Source organism: Sciurus carolinensis, chromosome 11, assembly GCF_902686445.1.
Source record: "Sciurus carolinensis chromosome 11, mSciCar1.2, whole genome shotgun sequence".
Classification (NCBI taxonomy): domain Eukaryota; kingdom Metazoa; phylum Chordata; class Mammalia; order Rodentia; family Sciuridae; genus Sciurus; species Sciurus carolinensis.
The window spans coordinates 79,271,507-79,294,660 of record NC_062223.1 but is presented as its reverse complement, the minus strand read 5'-3'; the positions used below and the strand labels follow the sequence as shown (position 1 = coordinate 79,294,660).

Genomic DNA, 23,154 nt, shown 5'->3' with positions numbered 1-23,154 from the left:
AAAAGGTAAAAAGGCTGGTATGTAGCTGGGTGGTGGAGCACTCCTGGGTTCAATTCCCAGTATACAAAGAAAAAGGGGTCATAAGGAATGCCCCCCAATAACAAGTCCCAGGGGTTTCTCACTGTTGTGAGAACCAAGTATAATAACCTCCCTCATCCATATTCTGCTTTCCACAGTTTCAGTTACTTACAGTCAACTACACTCTAGAAATATTGAATGGAAAATTCTAGAAATACACAATTCAGAAATTCAAAATCTCTTGCTGTTCTGAATAGTGTGATGGAATCCCCTACCAGCTCCTTTCACCTCCCCGCAGGGCAAGGATCATGCTTTCTCCAGCATATCTGTGCACCAACCACTTAGTGGCCGGCTTGGCAGCACTGGAGTGCACAGGCCTTGGTACTACCTGCAGCTTCAGGCATCCGCGGGGTGGGGGTCTTGGCACCTACCCACCATGGAGAAGGGGGACTGCCCAGATCATGGCACTAATCCACTAGCTGCCAGGACATGCTAGGCAAGTCCCAGAGTAAGTGCCACAATATGCTGTGGTCACCTTAGTGAAGGCCGTGACATGCCAAAGTCACAGTGTCACAACTGGCCAGCCCAAGGCAAATGTAGCAGTACAGTGCTGTGAATAGATCACCTGACGAGACCGAACACATCGAATGACAGGAGCCCGGTACATCCATGTGGCTTCATCAAGTTCACGGGGTCTGACAAGTACATGGGTCCCACTCTGCCACCTGTCACCACACACTGGGCCTCACACGTGGACGGCCTCAGCTTCCAGGTTGAGGGGAGAAATCAGAGGTGAGCCCACCTGGCTCAGCCCAAGCATGCTCCTACCTGTGCCTGGCATGGCCTCTGACAGGGAGGTCACAGGAGAGGGATTCTGAGCTCTGAAGAAGGGCAGCAGGCCCATCTGCCACCCAGGACCTCTCAGAGCCCAGCTCCAGCAACAGTCCTCCCCTTCCTCACTTGGGCCTGTGGGTCTTGGCGTGAAGGACTCAGGGCGGGAGCTCCCACAGAAGCCAAGCCCTGGTGGGCCCACGCCTCCACATCCCCACGATGTCAGCTGGGGCGGCTGGCGTGATGTCAATGACCGAGGTCCTCTAGAGCCTTCTCCCCAGACACAGGCAAACCAAATTCTGGCTCCCGCGCTCTCCTCACCCTCAGCAGGGGTCCTGCTGGCCTCACCTTGTAGATGTCAAAGCCAATGGCCAGGTTCTCGCCCTTGCCCTCCTGGCGGGTGGACCGTTTCGGCTGCTGCTGGAGACACACCAGCACCTCGTCTTCCGGCTTCCTGACCTCAAAGATGTACTGCAGGGATGGCCAAGGAGAGACACACGGACTCCTGTTGGAGACGGGCTCCAGGGTGCATGGGCTCCTGAACCAGGCCCCAACCACTTTGGGCTGCGTGGGCTTGGGCCAGCCCCACTTCTCTGAGCCATGGTCCCTCCTCTGTGACATGGGCCTGCCGATGCCTAGTAGTTACTCTGCATGAAGGCCGATGCTCAGCTCGGAGTCTGGCACATAGTTGGTGCTCAATAAAGGCACATTGAGTCTGAGGACTAAGCAGCTGCCATGGGTTGTGACTGAGGAAGCTGCAGGGCAGAGGCCCCTGTGGGGGAGCTGTGCCTGGCCCCGTTCCCCAGGAATGGGCATGATTGTGCTACTGTGGAACCAAGGGCTCTGAGCCTCAGCTCAGCCTCTAAATGTCCTGAAGACTCTGGACCAGACACTTGTTAAGTCCCTGAGAGTCACAGTTTCCTCATTTTTACTGTCTGCAGGTCAGGTTGTAAGTGGGAGTCTACAGGGACTGATGTATCTGTCCACTGTAGACAGGGAGCTGAGGCCCAAGGATGGACAGGAATGTACTCGAGATCACGCAGGAGCCCCTGGCGGGACAGTGGGGAGGGCCCCACAGTTGCTGCAGAGGCAGGGTGGGGTCCCTGAGGATGCCCACCTGCGGGTTCTGGAAGAAGGTGTCCTTGTGGTTGATGCAACCCCCACTGCGGTTCAGCTGAGGGTCCTCGTGCCGAGTCCAGGCGCCGCGCAGGCGGGCCTCCTCCCACGTCTTGTGGATGCTCAGGTAGGACGTGTTCAGCAAGCGGCACTTGATGATGTCGGTGAAGTAGCGGCACATGTCCTCAAAGGTCATCCTGGGTGAGGGAAGGGGCTGAGTTGGGTGACCCCCCAGGCCCACCTGCCTGCTCACTCCCATACGCTAAACCACAGCTCACATAGGAGCGAGTGGACACGGCCTCCTGCAGATAACGGTTTCCTCATTTGTAAAATGGGGCTGAATCTGCAGTTGCTTCACAGGGATAGTGTAGAAATTAAGAAAAGCAGCTGGGCGTGGTGGTGCATGCCTGTAATCCCAGCAGCTTGGGAGGCTGAGGCCAGAGGATCAAGAGTTCAAAGCCAGCCTCAAACTTAGCGAGGCCCAGAGCAAGTTAGCAAGACCCTGTCTCTAAATAAAATATAAAAAGGGTTGGGGATATGGCTCAGTGGTTAGGTGCCCCTGTGTTCAGTCCCCAGTACCAAAACAAAACAAAACAAAACAAAAAAAACCAAATTAAGTAAGGCCATAAAGGCACACTGCACAACTTTTGCAGAGTGGCTGGCAAAGGCTGGCTGGAACAACTATATGCATACACAGTACGGATTACTGAGTACTGCCCTCTACAGTTTATCAAGCCGGTTTCCATCCATTGTATTCTACATCTGCTATGAAGCCTCAATAAAGGTAGGTGTGTGACAGTGGCCAAGGCATCACTATAGGCACCATGTGCTTGGCACACCTCCAGGAGGTTGGGCAGGGCCAGGGGGAGCGCATGGAGCGTGAAGGTGCATGAGAAGGGCCTTAGCAGACCTTTCCACAGGCCAGGGGCTTTGCTATATTTAGCTCAACTGACCCCTGAGCCAGAGTGGACAAAGCAGATCTTGTCCACAGGGACCCAGAATGAAGGCCCTGGGCGGACTTGGGCAGCAGGTTCCCTGACACTGCAGGAGGGTCCTTGATGGGGTGCCAGGATCACTGCCCTCTGCCCCCGGTCTGCCTGGGAGTGCCCTGGCCTGCTTGCCAAGAGCTCAGCTTGGATGCCTGAGCAGCCCAGGGTTCCCTGAGGCGGGCAGAGGGAACTGTAGGGGTAAAGTGCCCATGGCTGCCCAATTCATTATACAGAGGAGGAAACAGGCTCAGAGAGATGGTATAACTTGTTCCAAGCCACTGCTTGGAACAAAGCTGCTGATGGGGCTGTGCTGGAGCCCTGGCAGCCAACCCCACCAGGTGCTCCCTGCCAGGCCTGGGAAGCCCCCTTGGTCCAGATACCAGGCACCAGCACACTCACCAGAATTCGCCATCGTCCTGCACGGTCACGCCCATCTTTTCCCGCTCACTCTTGCTCACTTTCTGCCACTCTTCTGAGCTAGGATGTGCGTGCCAGGAAGGAAGGGAGCAGAGTAAGAGGAGGGGCCCTGCTAGGTCACCCTCAGTGCAGTATGGCTAGGGACACCTGGGGCCAGGCCCAGCCCTGCTCAGACAAGCCCTGTCTGCCCTCTCCCCCAGGGAGCTGTGAGCTGTCTGCATGGACGGGTCGGGAGGTCTGGAAGCAAAACTGCAGATGGGCAGGGAGGGAGGGGACATGACTTCTTAGAGGGGCCTCACCCACTCTGGCCTCCCTGCATCAAGCCCAGAGCATCAGCCCTGTTCACTCTCACCTGGGGCCTCCTCCCTACCCTCCTCCCCAACCCACTCGCCACACTGGTCACTATGTCCTTATAACTGGGCTCACCTCAGGCCTTTGTCCTTGCTGAATCCACTGCCCCACACAACACTCCAAAGTCAGTCTCCCTCCTTTTCTAATTTCTTCCTCCCCCAGACCCTTCAAGGCCCAGGTCCAGTATCACCTCCCCATGAGCCCACCCGGTCCCTGCCCAAACTCTCATGCCTGTGGTGCCCATCCCCAGGCCTCACGTGTCACTCCAGGGCCCATTCCACTCCCGTTCGCCCCAGGGATTGCGTAGGCGGATCATGTCCAGCTTCTCTGACTTGAAAAAGGCCAGCAGGCCATGGCCCAGGCGCACCTTGCGTACATCAGTGACAGCGTAAGCATGGCCCTTCACCAGGCCACATGCCAGGCGTGCCTCCATGTCAGCTGCTGTAACAGCCTACAGGAAGACACAGGTGCTCAGACAGGGGGGCCAGACGGGAAGCCAAACCCAGGTAGGGCAAAGGCACAGGAGCCAGAGCAAGGAGGGCACATCGCCCCCTCCAGGACGTGACAGGAACTGCACCCTCCTATACAGGTAGACCTTGTTCCGCCCTGATGGAGCGATGGGGTGTTCAGAGATTCAGAGAGCAGTCTCTGACAAAGGAAGGTTCCTGCAGTGGGCCAGCCTAGGCATGGGCAGGAGCTGATTTACCCTGGCTCAGCGGATCATTAAATATTCAGGTTTTTTTCTTTCTATGGTACTGGGGATTGAACTGGGGGCGCTCTGTCACTGAGCAACATCCCAGTCCTTTTTATTTTGAGACAGGGTCTCCCTATATTGCCAAGGCTGGCATTAAATTTGTGATTCTCCTGCCTCTGTCTGCCTCTCAAGTAGCTGGGATTACAGGCCTGTGCCACCATGCCCAGCAATATGCAAGGATTTGAGAACTGACTGTTAAAACATTGACAACTGGTGTGACTATTTACAATCCCCCAACCAGCAAATGCTACAAGTCAGGGCTTTCTGTGCTTCTAGAGCCAGTTTGTGGGGTACCACAGGATCAGCTAACCCTGGGTCAAAGCCTGTCTTCACTGGGCCCAGCTCTCTCGTCCAGGACCTGAGCAGTAAGTGAAACCACATGATCCTCTTGAGGTGCCCAGCCCTGGGCCAGCTGTTTGGCCCTGGGTCCTCACGGCCACCTCTCACCCCAGTCAGGGTCAATGACATGGAGGGGTCACCCCTGGGGTGTGCTCTGGGCTCTCACCTTGATGGAGGCACTGATGAGGCCCCCCCGGCTGTGTACTTTTAACACTCGCTCAAAGAGCTGGTTCCTCTTGGCCTCATCATTAGCGAAGTCCCCCTCGGTCAGGTCGATGGGCTCAGAAACGCCGCCCGTGAAGTCCACCAGGGCGTCCGCTGTGTTGCCTCCGTCCAGGGCCTGGTAACAGCCCGCCAGCCTGGGGAGCAGTAAGCAAGAGTTCCCAGTGCATCCCAGCTGGTCTACACCCTTCACCTTGTAGGGGAGAGTTTCGAACCTCAGAGAGCGCAAGTAAACTGCTAAGGCCACACAGTACGCCACAGCACTAGAACCCAGGTCCCAGCTCCCAGGCCATATTGGTCCCAATGAACCACATCATTTCCACTTAAATTTCCCCAGGCCTTAGCAGCTCTAGCTTCACAAATCAAATGTCCAAAAATCTAGCCATTCAATTCAAGGCTCATATGTCTTTTGATACCCCAATTCTGGGTATAAGTAACATGATTAATAATGATATAAAACCAGAAATAACCTATCAATCTAACAACAGGGAATTGATTTTATAAACTAAAGCTGTACCCATACTCTGGAATACAAGCAGTCATGAAAAATGCACAGAATTCCTAAGGTAGGCTAGTGCTTGCTTGTAACCTTTGAAAAGCAATACAACTGGATTCCAGTTGTGTTTTAAAAGTATACCATAATTGGGGCTGGGGCACAGTGCTTGCCTGGCATGTGTGAGGCACTGGATTCAACATCTTAGCACTGTATAAAAATAAGTAAAATAATTATTTGAAAAAGTATACCATAATTCCTTAAAAAATAAAACAACTTATTGGCCAGGAAAGACAAACTATAAAATCAGAGGAACCTGTGTCCCATTTTGTGGGTGCAAAAAAAGAAACTCTAAGAAAATTCCTTAAGTCAATACTATGTGCCACATAGTGATGAATGAAAACAGGAGAATCGGAAAAAGATATATAACACAATACTGCTGATGCAAATTGAAAAAATATATATGTATATACAAAACTAACACTTAGCATGCACAAGCCCTGGATTCAATTCTCAGCACTGCAAAGAAACAAAACCAAACAAAAAAACCCAGCAACATGGTTTTTATAAGGTCACCTACAAACAAAAATGTATCAGAGATGCTGAAAGGGGCTGGGGGTGTAGCTCAGTGGAAGGTGCCTGCCTAGCATGCACAAGGCCTGTGTTTGATCCCCAGCATCCCCTAAAAGAGAAAAAAGTTAAAGTCATTCGTATCAATGTTTATAGCAGATCAGTTCACAATAGCTAAGCTATAGAACCAACTTCAGTGTCCCTCAATGGATGAATGGATACAGAAAATGTATCTATACACAATGGAATATTATTCAGTCTTAAAGAAGAATGAAATTATGACATTTTCCAGTAAATGGATGGAACCGGAGAATATCATGCTAAGTGAAAGAAGCCCGTCCCCCAAAACCAAAGGCAGAATGTTCTCTCTGCTATGTGGATGCTAACCCACAACAAGAGAGGGTAGGGAGAAGAAGAAAAGAAGTTTACTGGATTAGACAAAGGGGAATGAAGGGAAGGAAGGAGGAGAGGATCAGGAAGGACAGCAGAATTGACCGGATACAACTTCCCTAGCCTTGTATTTGAATACACGACCAGGGTAACTCCGCTTCATGTACAACCACAAGAATGGGATCCTAATTAGAAAAAGTTATACTCCATGTATGTATAATAAGTCAAAATACACTCCACTGTCATTTATAACTCAAAAGAACAAATAAACATTAAAAAAATTATTACAAAAAAAGAAAAAAGACAAAGAAAAATGTTGAATTGCCATTGGTGGTGAAGGGGAGAGAAGGGGAGGGGAGAGGCCCAGACGGCGCAGGGCCCGAGCTAAAGGGTGAGGCGCATTAACTCAGACCAAAACAGGGAAGGGGAAGGCGGGGGCTGATCCTTCTACAAATCTTTCATTTTATAATTTAAAAAGGAAATAACCATAAAAAAATAATAAGCAAGCATAAAGTATGCAGCCACTGTGGAAAACAGTTTGGTGATCCCTCAAAAAGTTCCACATAACTGCCCTGCAATTTATGCCTAGGTGTGTGCTCAAAAGAAGTGAAAGCAGAGATTCACATGGACATCTGCACACCCATGTTCACGGCAGCACTGTTGACAAGAGCCAAAGGTGGAAGCAGGCCAGGAGTCCACCAGTGGACAAACGGAGAAACAAAATGTGACATATATAAGCAGAGACTGTCACTTAGCTATAAAGAGAAAGGAAACTTGACATATGCTATAACATGGATGGACCTTGAAAAGACTATGCTTTGTAAAAGATGGCAGACACAAAGGGCCAAATATAGTACTCCACTTACACGAGGAACCTAGAACAGGGCAAGTTCATAGAGACAGAAAGCAGAACAGAGGTTCGCCCGGACTGGGGAGGAGAAAGAGGAAGCTACTGTGTAAGAATTTCCATCGGGGACGATGAAAAGTTTTTGGTGTTTTGGTGCAGACAGTGGTGAGTTCATTACATGCCACTGGATTGTGGGCTTACACATGATGAAAATGAGAAAGGCTGTGTTAGGTTCATTTTACCACAAAACTGCTTATTAAAAATTAAAAGCAAGCCAAGCATGGTGATACCCCAGCAGCCTTAGCTACTTGGGAGGCTGAAGCAGGAGGATCACTTAAGCCCAGGAGTTTGAGACCAGCCTGGGCAACATGGCACAATCCTGCCAAGAAAGAAAGAAGAGGCTGGGGAGATAGCTCAGTCGGTACAGTGCTTGCCTTGCAAGCACAAGGCCCTGGGTTCGATCCCCAGCAACACCCCCCCCCCCAAAAAAAAAAAAAAAAAAAAAAAAGGAAGAAGAGAGAGAGGAAACCCAAGTGCAAGATTGGAGCTGGCTCTCCAGGTGGGTTGGCACCCATGGTGAACACTCAGGGCCACCAGGGGGCAGGCTTTGCTTTCTTAAGATTAAAAATGGAACCTGCCAGTGTAGTTTTCTTGGGTTTGTTTTTACTGTTAAGAGTTTCTGCTTTTCCTTTTCCTCGGACCCTCCCTCCCTTTTCCTGTTCTGTTCAAGGAGACTGACAAATGGGTCTGGGAAGAGGAACCAGGGACAGGTTCCCACCAAGCTGGCTTGGCCATCTCTGGCCACCCACCCCACCCCCACCCCGGCACTCCTGTCCGGCCCACCCCAGTGCTGCAAGGGCCTGGACAGGTCACTCTGCCCCAGAGCCCTCCACAGCTCAGCAAACTTTTGTTCATGAACATTCTGTGTGAGGCCCTGTCCTGGGGACACAGGGTCTGACACAGAGAAGGAAGAGGGGTCAGCAAAAATAGAACGGCTGGATAGTCAGGTAGAGAATGCATGAGTGGACAGGACAGGCCTCTGAGCAGGGCATCCAGCCCGATCTGCACACTCAGGCTGGGTCTCAGTCACCACATTCCCACCAGAAGCCCCCAGGGAAGGTCTCACCACGTCACCTTTGAGAAACTTACTGCTATGAACATGAGCATTGGCTCTGCTCCCAACTAATGCAGGACACCTGCCGGGGCCCCAGCCTCTGCCCCAGGTAGCCAGGCCTCTCCTCCTGGGGTCCAGGCTTCCGCCCTACCTAGCAGAGCCCCAGATGGCCATGCCCACAGTCCTGGGCTCTGAGCATGCTGCGTGCCCTCATGCCAGCCCCTCACCTCCCCATGCCTGGAGCCCTGGCTAAAGGAACACCCCTGGGAGCTGGCCGCGGTGCCCCCAGCCTGGCCACCCAAGCCAGCTGGCCGCGGTGCCCCCAGCCTGGCCACCCAAGCCTGCCCTTGGCCAGCACCTACTTGGCATAGGCCTTCTCCACCAGAGCGCACCAGAACTCATTGCGGGAATTGGAGTGGCAGTAGATGAGCTGGTTGTTGACTGTGGGCAGCCGGTCATCAATGACCACGTCCACCCACTCCCCAAAGCGCCAGAAGTGGAAGTGGAAGATGCCGGCGTAGGCTTCGGGCTTCTCAGGGTCCCACTCCTGCTCCTTCCAGTCTGGGATGACCTGGGTGGAGACAGGAGGGGGCGCATTGAGGGAACATCGGGCTCCAGAAGAAGGGGGGTGCCTCCCACTTCTCCCGTCAGTGCCATGAACCCATGGGGGGCTCAGGAAGCCTTGGCGCCTGTGGGCTCCGAGTTCCCCACCTCTGCGGGGGTGGGGCTCCCTCAGCCTCCTCCACTTGGCCCCTGGGAGCGAAGGGTTCCCTCCCCTGCCCTCTGCTCCAGCACAGCGGGGAGCTGGCAGTCTCCCTGGCCTCTGTCTTTACTCTTTTTTTTTTTTTTTTTTTGCGGTGCTGGGGATTGAACTCAGGGCCTTGTGCTTGCGAGGCGAGCGCTCTACCAACTGAGCTATCTCCCCAGTCCCTCTGTCTTTACTCTTCTGTCTCCATTCTCTCCATCCGGCCAGCGGCTGCTCAGGTGCCTCCTCCTCTCTCCCTGGTCCAACCCCCCATCACTGTTCCAGCATCTGCAGCCACACCTGCCCTTGCCCCCAACAGCAGCAGAGTGACCTGATCCTGTCACATCTTGAAAGGACTCTGCCCCCTCGATCTCTCCTCCCACGGCTGCCCAGTTCTGCACGTGGCTGCCTCTGAGCAGGACCTCCACACCTGCTCCTCTTCCGCCTCTTCTCCCCGATGACTTCCATTCATCCTTCAGTTCCTCTGCTCCTCCAGGAAGCCCTCCCTGGCTCCAGGCAAGGTCAGGACCCCATCCATCAGACCCATGGCCTTGGCCCTTCCTCTGAGATACTTACATTTACTGAGTTAAATACATTAAATGCCCAAGTGACTTTGTATTCAGTGACTGATACTATCACTGGAACATCAGTCCTCTGAGGGCAAGGCCCTGTTGTTCTTGGTCACTGCTATACAGCTAGCACCTGACCAGGGCCTGGTCCAGAGAGTGAGCTTAATACACATGCGTTGACTGAAGAATAAATCCAGACATAGATTAAGACTCTAAAATAATCTATTATGTATGGAGCATCTTACAAATACCAGGTCTTGTGCTGAGACCACCATGGAGTCTCTCAATTTAATTCTCACAATAACCCTATAGGTGGATTACTATTTTCCATTCCTACTTGACAGAGGAGAAAACTGAGGCTCAGAAAGGGCAAGTAACTTGTCTATGACCACACAGCCAGAAAAAAACACATTCTTGGTAAGCACACAGATCTGGGTTTGAAACCAGGATTCGAATCCAGGTTTATTTATTAGGAATGAGTTTTTCATCAGTGTGGACCACTCTGTGCCCAGCACTTGCTGGACAGATGACCCAGACATAGTCCCTGCCCTCAAAAGATCTCCAGTCTGGTGAGAGAGGCAGGCATGCAGGCCACATGCCAGCTAACATGGGGTGCATGCAGGGCCCAGAGGGGAGGGAGCAGGAGCCCTACCTTGGAGGCGGGCATCCTGAGAGCCTCAAGAGGATGTCCCCCAAGCACATGAGGGCAGATGGAAGCAACCTGGGCAGCAGGAGGTGGGCAGGGAAGAGCAACCTCTCGCCCTCCAAGTCAGGTGATGGGCTGGCCAGTCAGGTATGGGACTGGTGTGGCTGAGCCCATCCAGACTGTAAGCAGTTCCTTCTAGAGGAAAACCATGCCCAAGTACAGACAGCCAGCACCGGGCATGCGGGCTGAGCTGGACACCGGCCAGGAGCCCCGCATGCTGAGGCCCTGCCCCACAGGCTGCGGCCACCCCCACCCCCACACTTATTAAGGCCACTTTTGTTTACATACCTCTTCCATCAGCAGGGAGATTGGCAGAGAGAAACGCTCCCTAGTGGGACATCTGAGACCAAGAAAATGAAAACGCTAACTCTAGGAGAGGCACTCTGGCCACTAATGGAGCCCTGCCAGGGGCCGGGCGGGCAAGCTGGCCACTACTTCCCACTTTGCCTTGGTCCCACAGCCAGCCTGGGGCAAGGTTCCAGGAAGCTGCCAGCAGAGGCTGCCCAGGCACAGGCGAGGGAGGCAGGATCACAGCTGGTCACGGCCCAGGCCGTGTCCCCACCTAAGGCTCAAGACCACTACTGCCTCCCCGCACTCCTTACCTCCCTTTCAGGCAACTCTGTCTTTCTTCTCTTTCCCCAGCCTGGCCTCTGCCCCTCTCCTCGTACTGTCTCCCCATTTTGCTTTCAAGATTGAAAGCTGTATAAAAAGTGAGCCATGTTAAGCCCTGTGGCACATTCTTGTTGCCCCAGCTACTCGGGGGCTGAGGCTGCAGGATCACTTGGACCCAGGGGCTTGGGGCCAGACTGGGCAACATGGTAAGGCCCTGTCTCTGGAAAACAGGGGAGGTACATGCAGGGCAGGGGTGACCATCTCTATGGAACAAGTAGGAAGTTCTGGGCTGGGAACACAAGCCCACTGTACCCTCCTCCTGGTGGCCCTGCTCTTGATGCTCTGGACCATGTAGGAGGGAGGAAGAGCCCTTGCAGGGTACTGGGAGGTATGCTGGGACTTCGGAAGAATCATTAGCTAAACTCAGGGCTTGGCCCTGAGCCCTCTGCGGCTCAAGACGCAGTTAATGAGGCTCTAGGGCCTGGGGATCCAGAGTCAGGAATCCCTGGGGGCCTCCACGTCCTATCCTGTGTCACAGCCAATGGACCTGGGGTGGGGTCAACCCCAGGCCAGCCTTCCCACCATGGGCTCAGGCCATCGGCAGCCAGGAGGGCACTGAGGGGGAGAAATGGAACCATTCCACCCTCCCACACCATATCCACCATGCCTGATTTCAAGGAAGCCATCCAAGCATCCTGGGGCCATGTCAGAGGAGGCAGGAAGCAGCCTGAGGAGATTCCCATTGGCCACAGAAGGGCCGATCTGAGATCAATAAGGATAACAGCTGCAGTGGATTAAAACAGCATATCTATTCAAGTTCATGAGACCACAATGATACAAAACAAATAATTAGTCATTCTTGGAGGAGGGTAGGGGATCAACTCATTTTTTGGAAACTGAAAAAAAAAAAAAAAAAAAAGATCAAGCGTTGATCCTGACTTTGCTCCACACACTGTACCAGAGGTGAACCAAATAGTAGACGAAGGGAAGTCTCCATCGGGAAAAGAATTCCAGCTAAAAGATGAGGAATAAATGATAGTATTGGACCACCCCCTTCTATAAACATTGAAGTTAGTGGATTCAGACCATGACCAGCACAGCTCCTCACACCACAAAAGGGACAAATAGACAATACATGCCCCTGGGGTGTGGGGGAGGGACACGGCATCTACTAAGGACCAGTCATGCCACGAAATATTTCACCTCAACTTCATCAAGCTTCTAGAGCCAAGTCCTAAATTTGGGAATGCAGGGGACAGGGCACATGTTAAACGACACCAGGAGGACAGTCACCAAAACCCAGACTGGGAATCCCAGGGGCAGATGACTTTGTTCCTTCAATGAATAAATGGCAGGGAAAGGTGAAAAGACGAAAGGGAAACAATTGGCAACATGGACTTGTTTTGATCTCATTCAAATAAAGTGTAAAATGTCTACTCGTGGGCGGCATGAATTGGAAATGACAATTTCCAATTGTCAGGCATTTGAAGATGTAAGTTGAGCACCCCTACTGTAGAGTCTGGGTCTGGAATGTTGCCTGAAGGCTTGTGTGTTAAAGGCTTGAACCCCAGTGTGGGAGGTGGTGGAAACTTCCAGTGGTGGCAGCGAGTGGCAAGTTTTAGGTCACGGAGGGGTGTGCCCTTGGGACTGTGGGACCCTGGCCTCCTCTGTGGCTTTCAGATCCCAGCCATGAGGCCAATGGTCTTCCTACATTGCACATTCCTGCCATGATCTGCTGCCTGGCCACCAAAAGTCTAAAGGCCATGGACCTACTCAATCATGAACAAACAGGAAGCTAAAACCATGAGCCAAAATAACCTTTTCCTCGTTATAAGTTGATTCATCTTCGGTATTTGTTAAAGTAACAGAAAACTAACACAATCCCTCATCCAAAAATCCAAAATCTGAAACTTTTCAAGCACTGACGTGATGTTTCAGATTTTGGGGCATTTTGGATCTGGGATTTTCAGATAAGGTACGCTTCACTGATAAAGTATATACAAATATTCCGAAATCTGAAGAGCTCTGAAATCCAAAATACTTTTGGTCCCAAGCACCTAAGGGATATCCCACCTGTACTGAGTTGCTTTAAAATATTTCAGTTGTACATTGATATTGTGGTTATTATTTTTTTTAAATGAGTGCTTATTTTTCACGGTTGTATCTGGAAACACTCACAGATGAAATGATCTGCTTCCTGGGGGCGTGGGGAGAAGCAGCAGTGAGGTTGGTGTGAGCTGCTGGCTGCTAGTGCTCTCTGCTCTCGTGGTCTCTGTGCTTGGAATTCCCTGTCATCAGGGACACCACAACCTGGCATGGCAGCAGGAGTCCTGTGGGTGGGCTCTGCTGAGCCTCTCACCTCCGTCCCTCAACATGCCCTTTTGGGGGGCTCTTCAGAAATATTCCATGACCACCAAATGCCCTTGATGCCTCCTGCCATCTTGTCCCTGCATGGGTGCTTTTGATTGTACCCACTTCCCTCGGCGATCAGGCACTAGCCCCCAGTCCTGGCTCCCCCGCACAGGACTTTCCTTTCCCTGCCCACTGGGAAGAGTTCCCCAGTTCCTCAGACCCCCAGCACCCTGCACGGGGCCTGGGTTTCCTTCTGGGAGGAAAATCCCCAGCTCTGGTCTTGGTGAGGCCCTGACGAGCTGGTGACCCTGCACACACGACCTCATAGCAGACTTAGGTCTGGACCGGGCCCCATCTCTCAGCCCGTTTCCTCATCTACTTACCCTCCTCCAGGGCCATCACGAGAACTAAAGTAGAAGGCCTTGGAGGCACACCACATGCTGTGGAGGGCTGTGCACATCCGGGTGGGCCTGTTGGTTGTGGAGAACCTGTGTGCACACGCAGGGCTGAAAACCTCAGGCAGGGAGGGCAGCTGAGGCCACCACCGGGTGACTCCTTCCCCAGAAGAGAAAGGAAAACTCAGTGCGACTGGCTGTGGAGTCAACTTGGGCTGACCTGACTGGAGGCAGGGCCTGGGTGGGGTTTGGAGCCTCCCTCACCTGTCCTCGGGGGTGGCCTCTTACAACACATGCCCCAAACCTCAGAGCTGTGATGGGCACCACAGCGCTCCCTGGTGCCCCAGCTCCTGGGGACTCCCAACCAGGCCCAAGTAGCCTCAGGTTGTGCCACAGAGCACAGGGGTCTGGAGTCCAGGGAGGGACCTGTGTGAATGTGTCACTGTATGTGCAGAGGTAGGGACATGGGAGGAAGTTTTCCAGATGTCTTCCTGGGACCCCATGGGCCAGGTCACAGCGTTTCTGAGTCATTCTGTGGCTATGGGAAGATGGGCTGCAGGGGGCCTGTGTCACCCAAGTTGGGTGAGATGAACAACATGCCTTTTAGATTCCTTGCTTGGGAGGGCAGAGTCCTGCTGCCCAGAGATCAGGACAGCCAGAACCAAGAGGGCCGCAGTGATCTGCTCATCCCAGGCTGACGGTTCACCCACTCCAGGCCACCTGCTTCATGGCCTCAGACAAATCCTTCCCCGTCTCTGAACCTTGAGCTTCTGCTCAGCAAGCAGGTTCTCCTAATCCTCCTCAGAATAATTTGAAAAGTGAGGCCAGGCTTCTACAGTCATTGGGACAAAAAAACAAGCAAACCTGGAGAGGGTGGTTGGGTGCCAGTTCTGTAGTGCCTGACTGACATTCAACCGTGTTATTAACCTCAGTCACCAGATGAAGAAGCCGCTCAGAGGCTGCCCAGGGTCACCCAACTGGACAGGGAACAGCAAGGCCCTCACCACTTACCATGCTGCCTTTCTGGGAAGAGGCTCAGGAAAAGTCAGGTCTCCCACCCTGTGGTTTCCATGGAGAATGGGTCATTTCCCACTGCCTGCACTCTGAGGACACAGCCAGGCCCTACTTCTACCCAGGCAGGGAGGGCTAGATTTCTGACTCTCAGAGGTGTTCTGGCTGTGGCTAGGAGGCAGGCTTGGGGAGGGCATGCTGAGAAAGCAGGGACTCCTGGAAGATGGGGGAGGGGAGATTCTTTGCATGCTGTCAGGAGGATGTGCAGGGGGAGGCAATGGGGGGCCCTGAGGTGGAGGAGGAAAGGGGCTATAAGACCAGCTGGGGGAGCATTTTGAAGCAGGGTCATTCCCAAACAAAACCATAATGCAGCCTCTGACCTCCATCTCAGAGGAGCAGAGGGACACATCTTCCCAGTCCATCTCAGGGTGACAGTGTTGTGGAGTCAAAGGTCTATAGGCCCAGGACCTGCTCCCCACACCCTGTATTCCTGACCCTGGTCCAGCTCCTCCAATCCCTCTGGGACCTGGATGGGAAGCTTCCTCCTCTGGGTCTCAGTTGCCTCTGTCCAAAATGAGCATGCGTGAGAGAGGTGGTGAGGGGACCCAGCGGTGAAGGATGGAAGGGACACCTAGGTGATGTGGCCTTGCAGCTACATCAGAGCCAATATCAGTCTCATCTGGTCATGAGTCTAACCATCTCAAAAGGGTAGGGCTGAAAGGGACCTCACAGAAAGAACCAGGCTATTCCCTCTGGAAAGTGTGGGGCCAGGAGAGCGTCAGGGACTGCCAGAGATCCAGAGCCAGTAACCCAGGCCAGGGGCCCAGACCCAACTCTACCCCACCCCTTGGCCACTCCAGTGCTCCATCCACTTCTGTCCAGTGGTCTTCGGGGAGGGAAAATAGAGACAGCATAGCCTCAGCCTGGATCCCTCCACCCCACACAGGCTGGCCAGGCTGCTGGAGGGGAGCCAGGAGGCCCAGTAAGCCCGGCCTGATGTAGGCCTGGTCGGTCACCTGACTGCTCTGGGCCTCATCTCTATCTGCTGTTGGGAGGAGGGGTGGGCACTCTGGCAGAGGCCCATGGAAGGCTGCCCAGGGCTGGGAGGGCCCTGGACAGGACCGGAAGAGTGGAGGCAGAGCTCCTGAGGGGGAGAGTGCTTGCGGCGAGAGACGCACACCACCCAGGCAGGGCACACAGCCTTTATTGGGCACGCGCAGTGGGCACGGCAGAGGCACTTGGAACCCCACAGGAAGATGGGATGGGACAGAGGCAGGGATAATCAGTCTGGGGGTCCCCAGAACTACAGGGAGAGGTCAAGCAAAGAGGCAGAAAGGGAGGACTTCCCAGGGGTCTGACCTACCCCCGACCTCCACAGTGAGCAGAGAATAAGGCAGCAATGGCTACAGGCAAGGCCAGCACTTCCCCAAACATGTCCCAGAACAGACCCCAGAGCCAGAGTTACACTGAACCAGAGCTCACCACAGCCAGTCTCCCACTACAGAATCCTGACCCCACACGACCTTCCACACCGCTCAGAGGGGGCCCGCCCCCATCGGCCCCACCACTGGGGATGGCTCTGACCCGCCAGGTCTCAGCACTTCCATTTTCAGAGCCAAGTGCCCTGATGGCCCTGTCAAAGCGTGTCTCTGGCCAGGGTCAAGACAGAGCCAGCCTTGAGACAAGGCGTTGGAGGCACTTGTGAAGGTGCCCCTGTCTGATACCAGGCAGCAGGTCAGACTCCTCAAAAAGGGGGGCTTTGCGCCTGTGTAATGGGAAGGGGAATCTGCTGGTAACTGCCTCAGTTTCCATATCTGGTGAATGGTTTGCCCCCAATGACCTCCAAGGACAGAGTCACATCACTGCCACCTCCAGCCCACTTCAGACCATCAGCCCTTATAACCACCCCCTTAGGCTTCATCCACACCCTCCCCTAGCTCCACTCAAGCAGCCCAGGAAATGCCAAGAGATGCTCCAGTAGGAGGAATACCTGCTTTTCTCTGGCCAGTGATCTGGGGAGCCCTGCTTCCAGACACTTCTTCCAGACACAATGTCTCCAGCTCCCAGGGCCCTGGATCCCCTGTATCCAGTCTCCCTCCCAGGCAGAGGAAAACCCTTTACTAAACTACTTCCACTGCACTGTATTAATCTCAAGGTCTCCCTGCTCAGGAAGCCCCCAGGTCTTGTCAGTCAAGCCCCTGCCAAGAGTCACCCTTGAACCAGCAGCAATTGTTCAATGGATAACTTGTCAAAATCAGACTTGTCCACAGGGCAGGGATAGATCCTTGGATACTCCTGTAGGAATACAGCATCCATCTCGATGTGTGTGTATATATAGGTAGGTAGGTAGATCTGTGTGACTTTATATAGCTCCCCTTCATCCACCGGAACCAGAACTGGGCTGCAAACCACCACCCACATTAGCCCTGCAGCAACCTTGCCCCACGTCCTGGGGGCCCTGAGGCATCCTGGGACCACACTGGGTCAAAGCAGAAGCAGCACCTTCCTGAGTTCTCAAGCTGGGTGTTCAGCTCCTGACAAGGGTGGCCAAGGTGCCATGTCCATCGGAGAGCAGAGCCTGCTTCCTGGATTCCCCAAGGAGGTTGCTCCTGTCATCTCCATCTCCCCGTCTCTGGAGAAAGCCAGATGACTGGTTTGAATCTCTCTGTCTCTCTTGGTCTCACTCCCTCACAATGAAGCAGAGAAGGCAGGTGCCCATAGCCTCTCCACCTGCCATATGAGCCCCTACCAGGTCTCTATCATCTACGGGGGTGGCCTCAGTGGCCAGTGTAGTTTCTAGACTACAGAGCGGTGGGATCTTCCTGGGAGGCAGAGCTCTGACACCAGGGTAAAGGAGAGGAGGACATGGACTAAGGGGGCCTCTGACCACACAGAGCACAGGCTGAGCAACTAGAAGAATGTCCCTCAAAACCCACTGTGGGAGGTCCAGGCAGGGACAGGGCGGGGGCAGAGGGGGCAGTGGGTGACCCCATCAGAGTTGGCTGAACACCACGGAGGCCTTGAGGTCAGCAGGCTCGAGCCCTTCACCAAAGGTGATGAGGAAGTACATGACCTTGCGGATCTTGGCCAAATCCGACAGGCGCTCGCCGAACTCCAGGGCATCAGCCTCGTTCCAATCCATGGCCTCTGAGTCCTCCTTGCGCCAGAAGATGGCAGCCGGGTCCAGCAGCTGGCGCGTCATGAGGTTGGTGAGGTCCGGTGTCCAGTTCTGCGAGGTGCCGGTGATAGTGACCTTGCCCGGCTTGTCCAGCACCACGTTCCAGCGCTCGAACTGCAGCCTCTGCTGCTGGATGAAGTCGATGCGGTACACGGACTCCGCCGGCCGCAGCAGCTTCTCACCGTCCTGGCGCTTCTCCCCACGCTGTTTCAGGCTCTCCACGCGCAGCCGCATCTGCTTGGTCAGGTCCTTGTCCAGGACCAGTGGCATGTCCAGCTGCTGCTTCTGCGGCTCGTCCTCCGCCATGGCCCAAGTGCTGCTGCTGCTGCTGCTGCCGTCCCCACCAACGTCAAAGAGCCAAATGGGCCAGGGCCTCGGTGCAGAGAGAAGAGGCCACCCAGAGGCCCCGCCTCCCCTTACGCCCTCCCTTGTCCCCTCCCCTTAAGGTTACTGGCCTTTGCTGACCCCACCCAGTTCTCAAAATGGGGTGTGGTGAGGGGTGGGAGTCCCCATCTGCCTCCTCTCAGCTCCTGGAAGTGATAATGCAGGTGCTGCAGGCAGGCAGGCAGGAGGGTGATGGGCTCCTCAGGGACAGGAGCGCTGATGTCAACTGCTGTGGAAACCACCTTGACAACGTGGATGGGCTGGGAGCTGCTTGTTTGTGAATAAGGGAGTGCTCCATAAGGGCAGTGGGGGAGGAGAGGGGCCCGGCCGAGGAATGTGGGAGGGGCTGCGAGACCCTGTGGGGGGCAAGAACTGGACCAGAGAGGTACACCTGATGGGCATCTGGAGAACTTGGAGCCATTCCAGGCTCCCCTCGTGCCTCACTCGTCCATACCCACCCGCTAAGGCTGGAATATTCTACTTCCTTAAATGCCTGGGAGCCTTTCCCTACATTCCCACTGCCAGGACACCGACCCGGCCACCATCATCTTCCACCAAGACCCGTGGTTCTCAAATTCCAATGTGCATCAGACTCACTTGTAGGACTTGGAAACAGACTGCAAGGCTCCACTCCCAGAAATTTTGATTTAATCCATGTTTGATGCAGCCTGAGAATTTGCATTTCTAAACACCTCCCAGGCTGCTGGCCCAGGCACTGTGCTTTGAGAATCACTGACCAGCAGATTCTGACCTGCTGGCCCTGCCTCGACCCTGCACCAGGGCAGCCACATGACCACACTCCTCTTCTACCAAAATCCTACCACATATTCCACCTGGAACCCCAGGAGACTTGAGGACAAGGAAGAGGGCAAACATCTACATCCCCAGGACCCAACAGAAGGCAGAAGCTCAGTTGTCAGAAGTGGGAAGAGGCGAGTGTGGCTCAGGGGTGGAGCACTTGCCTAGCACGTGCAAGGCCCTGGGTTCAAGTCTTAGAACACACACACACAAGGGGACACATGGAAGAACTGGGCTTTGTGAGTGTAGTTGGGGTGGGGGAGGGGGTGGGCTACTGCCATGACATGCAAAGAAAGAGGAAAGAGGCCCAGGCCCAAGGGTAACAATGGAAAACCATCTGAAGGACCGAGTGGACCACCAGCAGAGTCAGTTGCTAGATGAAAGCTAAGTCAATCAGTGGTATCTTGGGCTACATGAACAGCATGGGGGTACCTGGTTCTGTTAAACATCTCAAGCTGTGGGATCAGTTCTGGGGGCCTCTGGCAGCAAGTCCCCAAGGGTATGAGAGAACTATAGAGGAGGAGATATTAAAGCACCTGATCAGAACCTTTGACCTTGTAGCTGGAAGGGCAGGGGCAGGGGAACAACTGGGTGATGCTGGACACTGGGAGGCTCCTCTCTTTCCTCCAGGAGAGCAGGTCCCGCCCTTCCCAGCTGTGCATTTTGCTTTTTACTTGTATGTTTGCTTCATTTCTGACTGTCATATCCCCTGCCAATCACAAACCCTGAGATGGCAGGGACCATGCCCATCTTGCTCATGACCCTAAGCCAGCACCCAGAATAGGGAAGCACAGAGGAGGCCCGCAGAAGAGCTTGTTGAATGAATAAGTGACACTGGTAAGAGATTAGCTGCTGGAGGGACGGTGGAGCCAAGGACAAGAGGACACGGGCAGGTGGGCACTGGCTAAGACCAAAATGAAGTCAGGGTCAGCAATGTGCTGGGGCTGGGGAGCAGCCAGAGGCTGGAAGCTGAGGCCAGGGAGCCCGGCCTGGACTGCAGACCACTGAGAGCTGTGGCTGCAGAGTGACCAGGTGGCTGAAGGTGAAGGTGGATGAAATGAAACCAAGAACTAGGACCAGGGTAATGGGGGGAGGGAGCAGAGGCGAGGCGCGAGCCACATGGGCACATCCCCAGAACACAGCAGTTCCTAGGGCACAAAAAGCTAGGAAATTGGAGGTGCCACACCCTTTGAACCTGGGTGACAGCCCAGGCAGCTGGACGAGGCTCCAGGAGCCCAGGAGAGGGCCTTGTCTCTGGCTGGGAAGAGAGGTACAACCTGCGGAGGCTGAGGGTAAGGGACAGCAGTGACCAGGCTGGGCCTCACAGACCGGGCAGGAGGGAGCGGGTGACAGGGGCCAAGGGAGGCAGAATGCTGGGAGCTGGGGAGCAGGGAGCAGAGTGTGTGCAGAGGCTCATGAGGAGTGGGCAGGAAGGAGGCAGGAGGCTGCAGGTGGGGTCTGGACACACTGATGTCCTCCACTCAGCTGCCAGACACTCGGGAGGACCCAGCAGCAGCTGGATGCAGGAAGAATTCAGGCGAGTAAAGCAGGCTCCAAACTCGCACACACAATTAAAATAAAGCAAACAAAACTTCTTATCCCAAATGGGAAAAATAAAACCTTAAAGGATCTACAGAAACTGCTTAACACTGGATGCTGCTGGGTAACGGAAGTCACTTGACTGGGTACTTGTTTCATACCTTCTGTTCCAGTACCCTCCGTGCTGCTGGGGCACACTGGTGCTCTGTTAACATGCACTGAGCAAGCTGCAGTATAACTGAGAACCTGAGTGGCTTCTATTAAATGGCAAGGACGGAGCGGGAAACATTTAAAGTGGAACCGAGACGGCCTGTCCTGGCCTGCTCTGCCTTTCCCAGGACTGCCACCCCCAACTCTTGCCCCCAGACTCTGGTAACATCCATGCTTTCTTCCAGTCAGGCACCTGGCTGGCTCCTCCAGGGCCTGGGCCAGCCCAGAGCCAGGGACACAGTGGCCCAGGCAGCAGGCCTGGCCTGTGCTCTGGCTGCACCAGGCTCCTGAGGAGGTGAGTTCACCGAAGACCTTGGATCCAGCCTAAGCCTGGTCTCAGCAAGTGCTGTCAACTGCCACCTCATGATTTCAGGACCACCGCCTCCCTGCCTGCAGAGAACATGCAGGCAAGATGGGGAGGCCAGGGTGCCCTACCAGGGTGCCTACAGGAAGGGAAGCCCGCTGCCCAGAGGTGTCTGGAAGAGAGAAACGGTGGGGAGGCGAGGGCAGGAGCTAAGTGTGCAGAGCGCTGGATGCCAAGGGCTGGTCCTCCTCCCATGACAGAGAACCCTGCCCTGTAGGGCCCAGGCTACCTCAAAAACTAAGAGTGAAGGGTGACTTCCTGGAGGAGGGCGTGTGCCAGGTGCGACACACCTGCTTCTGAGGCCCAGCCTCTTGTAGTGTGCAGCTGGGTTGGGGGGGCAGGGGTGCAATTCAGGCTGAGTGCCCCCCTTGTCCCCTCCACTGCCCTTCCAGGGAGAAAACAGGGTGGGGCAGGGGAGGCCCTGCAGGGCAACAGGCCCAGAAAGTGAGGGGTAACAACAAACAGGGCCCAGTGAGTGCAGACAGCAGGGAACGTGAGGCACCGTAATGAGCTCCCTGGGGCCTCATTCCAGGACCCAGGGGCTGTCACCACAGCAGTACCTGAAGGCAGAGGGCAATTAGCCTGCCCCAGTCTACCTGGGGACCCGAGCTACTGGAGATGGGCCTCCTGGCCCTGCAGCCTGCGAGACCACCCAGGCCAGTGTCCCAAAGCCCTGAAAGGAGGAAACTTCAGCCCAGAGATAAAAATAGGCAGCACAGCATCAAGGCCAGGCCTCCTGTGAGTCTCAGCCTCCTCTTCCAGCAGCTAAGATGGGGAGCTGCCACGGGGACTGAGGGCCAGGCCTCGGGCAGGGCACACAGCTCCTCCCACCTTGTCCGGCTCTGGCCCATGCCTGGACCTGGGAGGAACTGTCAGCAGGGCTGACTGTGCAGCTGCCTGTCAAAAGCTGGGTGGAACAATGGGGGTGGACTTCCATTCCCCAAACTCTCCAGAGGCTTCTCTATGCTGGCCCCTGTGAGGCTCAGAGGAAAGATATCGGTTGGACCAGCTCTGTCTGTGGGGAGCTCACCTCCAGGGGGGAGATGGCAGATAAACAGGCAATTATGGGCGGGTGGGAGGTGGGGGGCCAGCCCTGCAGGATTCCCTGGTGCCACCTCCAGCCCCACATGAGCCTCACCTAGCTGGGGGCTGGGGCTCAGAGGCAGGGGGCCTGGGTCTGGGCTCAAAGAACGGGCCTGGAGGCTGGAAACTACAGAGTGGGCACAAGGCCTTCACCTAGAAAATTGTGCCAGGCCCCAACCCTGTCTGGGTCTTGACGCACACAAATGACAGGATCCCACATGCCCTTCTCCCAGCTTGGACACCATGAATGCCCAAATCTATAAGCTGTAGCAGTTGCCTTTGCTGGGTCCCTGAGGGTCCTAAAGTCAGCTGCCCCATCACTGCAGGAGCCTCAGGGGCCAGGCCTCAGGATACCCACCAGGTGGCTGTAGAGGCCACGCCCTACAGAAGACCTCAGAACAGGGACCTGCTGGAGTCCCAGCCTTGGCCAAGGGCACAGCTCCCTCTGATGGCTGATGGGTGGCTCAGAGGATGAGGAAAAACACGTCACGCTCCTTGCACCCTGCTTGCATAGGAACACCCTATGTCCTAGGAATATTCATAACGCTGCGTTCACCGACCTTGCACCGCACAAGGCACTGTAAGAACAGCATACCATTCACCTTCTTGCAAGATCACTGCTCTGATTCTGCAGAGGAATAACCTGAGGTCAGCTACAAAGCTTCCATGTGATAAGGCAGGGGCTCAGACTGAGCCTGGGAGACTGACACCCCACCAGCGCCTTCCTAGGGAGAGCAGGAAGGGCAGAGAAGGGCAG

General features: G+C 54.6%; 2 protein-coding genes across 5 annotated transcripts in view; both read right to left on the bottom strand.

Annotated features, from left to right (window-relative positions):
- Positions 1–23,154, bottom strand: part of Capn5 (calpain 5) — a 56,269-nt gene that overhangs the window by 5,835 nt on the left and 27,280 nt on the right. For all 4 annotated transcript variants that reach the window (XM_047517406.1, XM_047517405.1, XM_047517407.1 and 1 more), the window contains 6 exons: positions 8,814–9,022; positions 4,982–5,174; positions 3,980–4,173; positions 3,354–3,431; positions 1,967–2,162; positions 1,198–1,320 (listed from right to left, as the gene is read on the bottom strand). In XM_047517406.1, coding sequence (XP_047373362.1) covers positions 1,198–1,320; positions 1,967–2,162; positions 3,354–3,431; positions 3,980–4,173; positions 4,982–5,174; positions 8,814–9,022 — 993 coding nt within the window. The remainder of the gene's footprint in view (positions 1–1,197; positions 1,321–1,966; positions 2,163–3,353; positions 3,432–3,979; positions 4,174–4,981; positions 5,175–8,813; positions 9,023–23,154) is intronic.
- On the bottom strand, positions 16,028–18,356 carry Omp (olfactory marker protein). Its single transcript, XM_047517409.1, has one exon. It carries the CDS (start codon positions 18,323–18,325, stop codon positions 17,834–17,836), a length of 492 nt encoding a protein of 163 aa, XP_047373365.1. The 5' UTR covers positions 18,326–18,356; the 3' UTR covers positions 16,028–17,833.

What these genes read in the sequence shown, in the direction of transcription:
- Omp (XM_047517409.1), bottom strand. Translation starts at nt 18,325, where the DNA reads ATGGCGGAGGACGAGCCGCAGAAGCAGCAGCTGGACATGCCACTGGTC.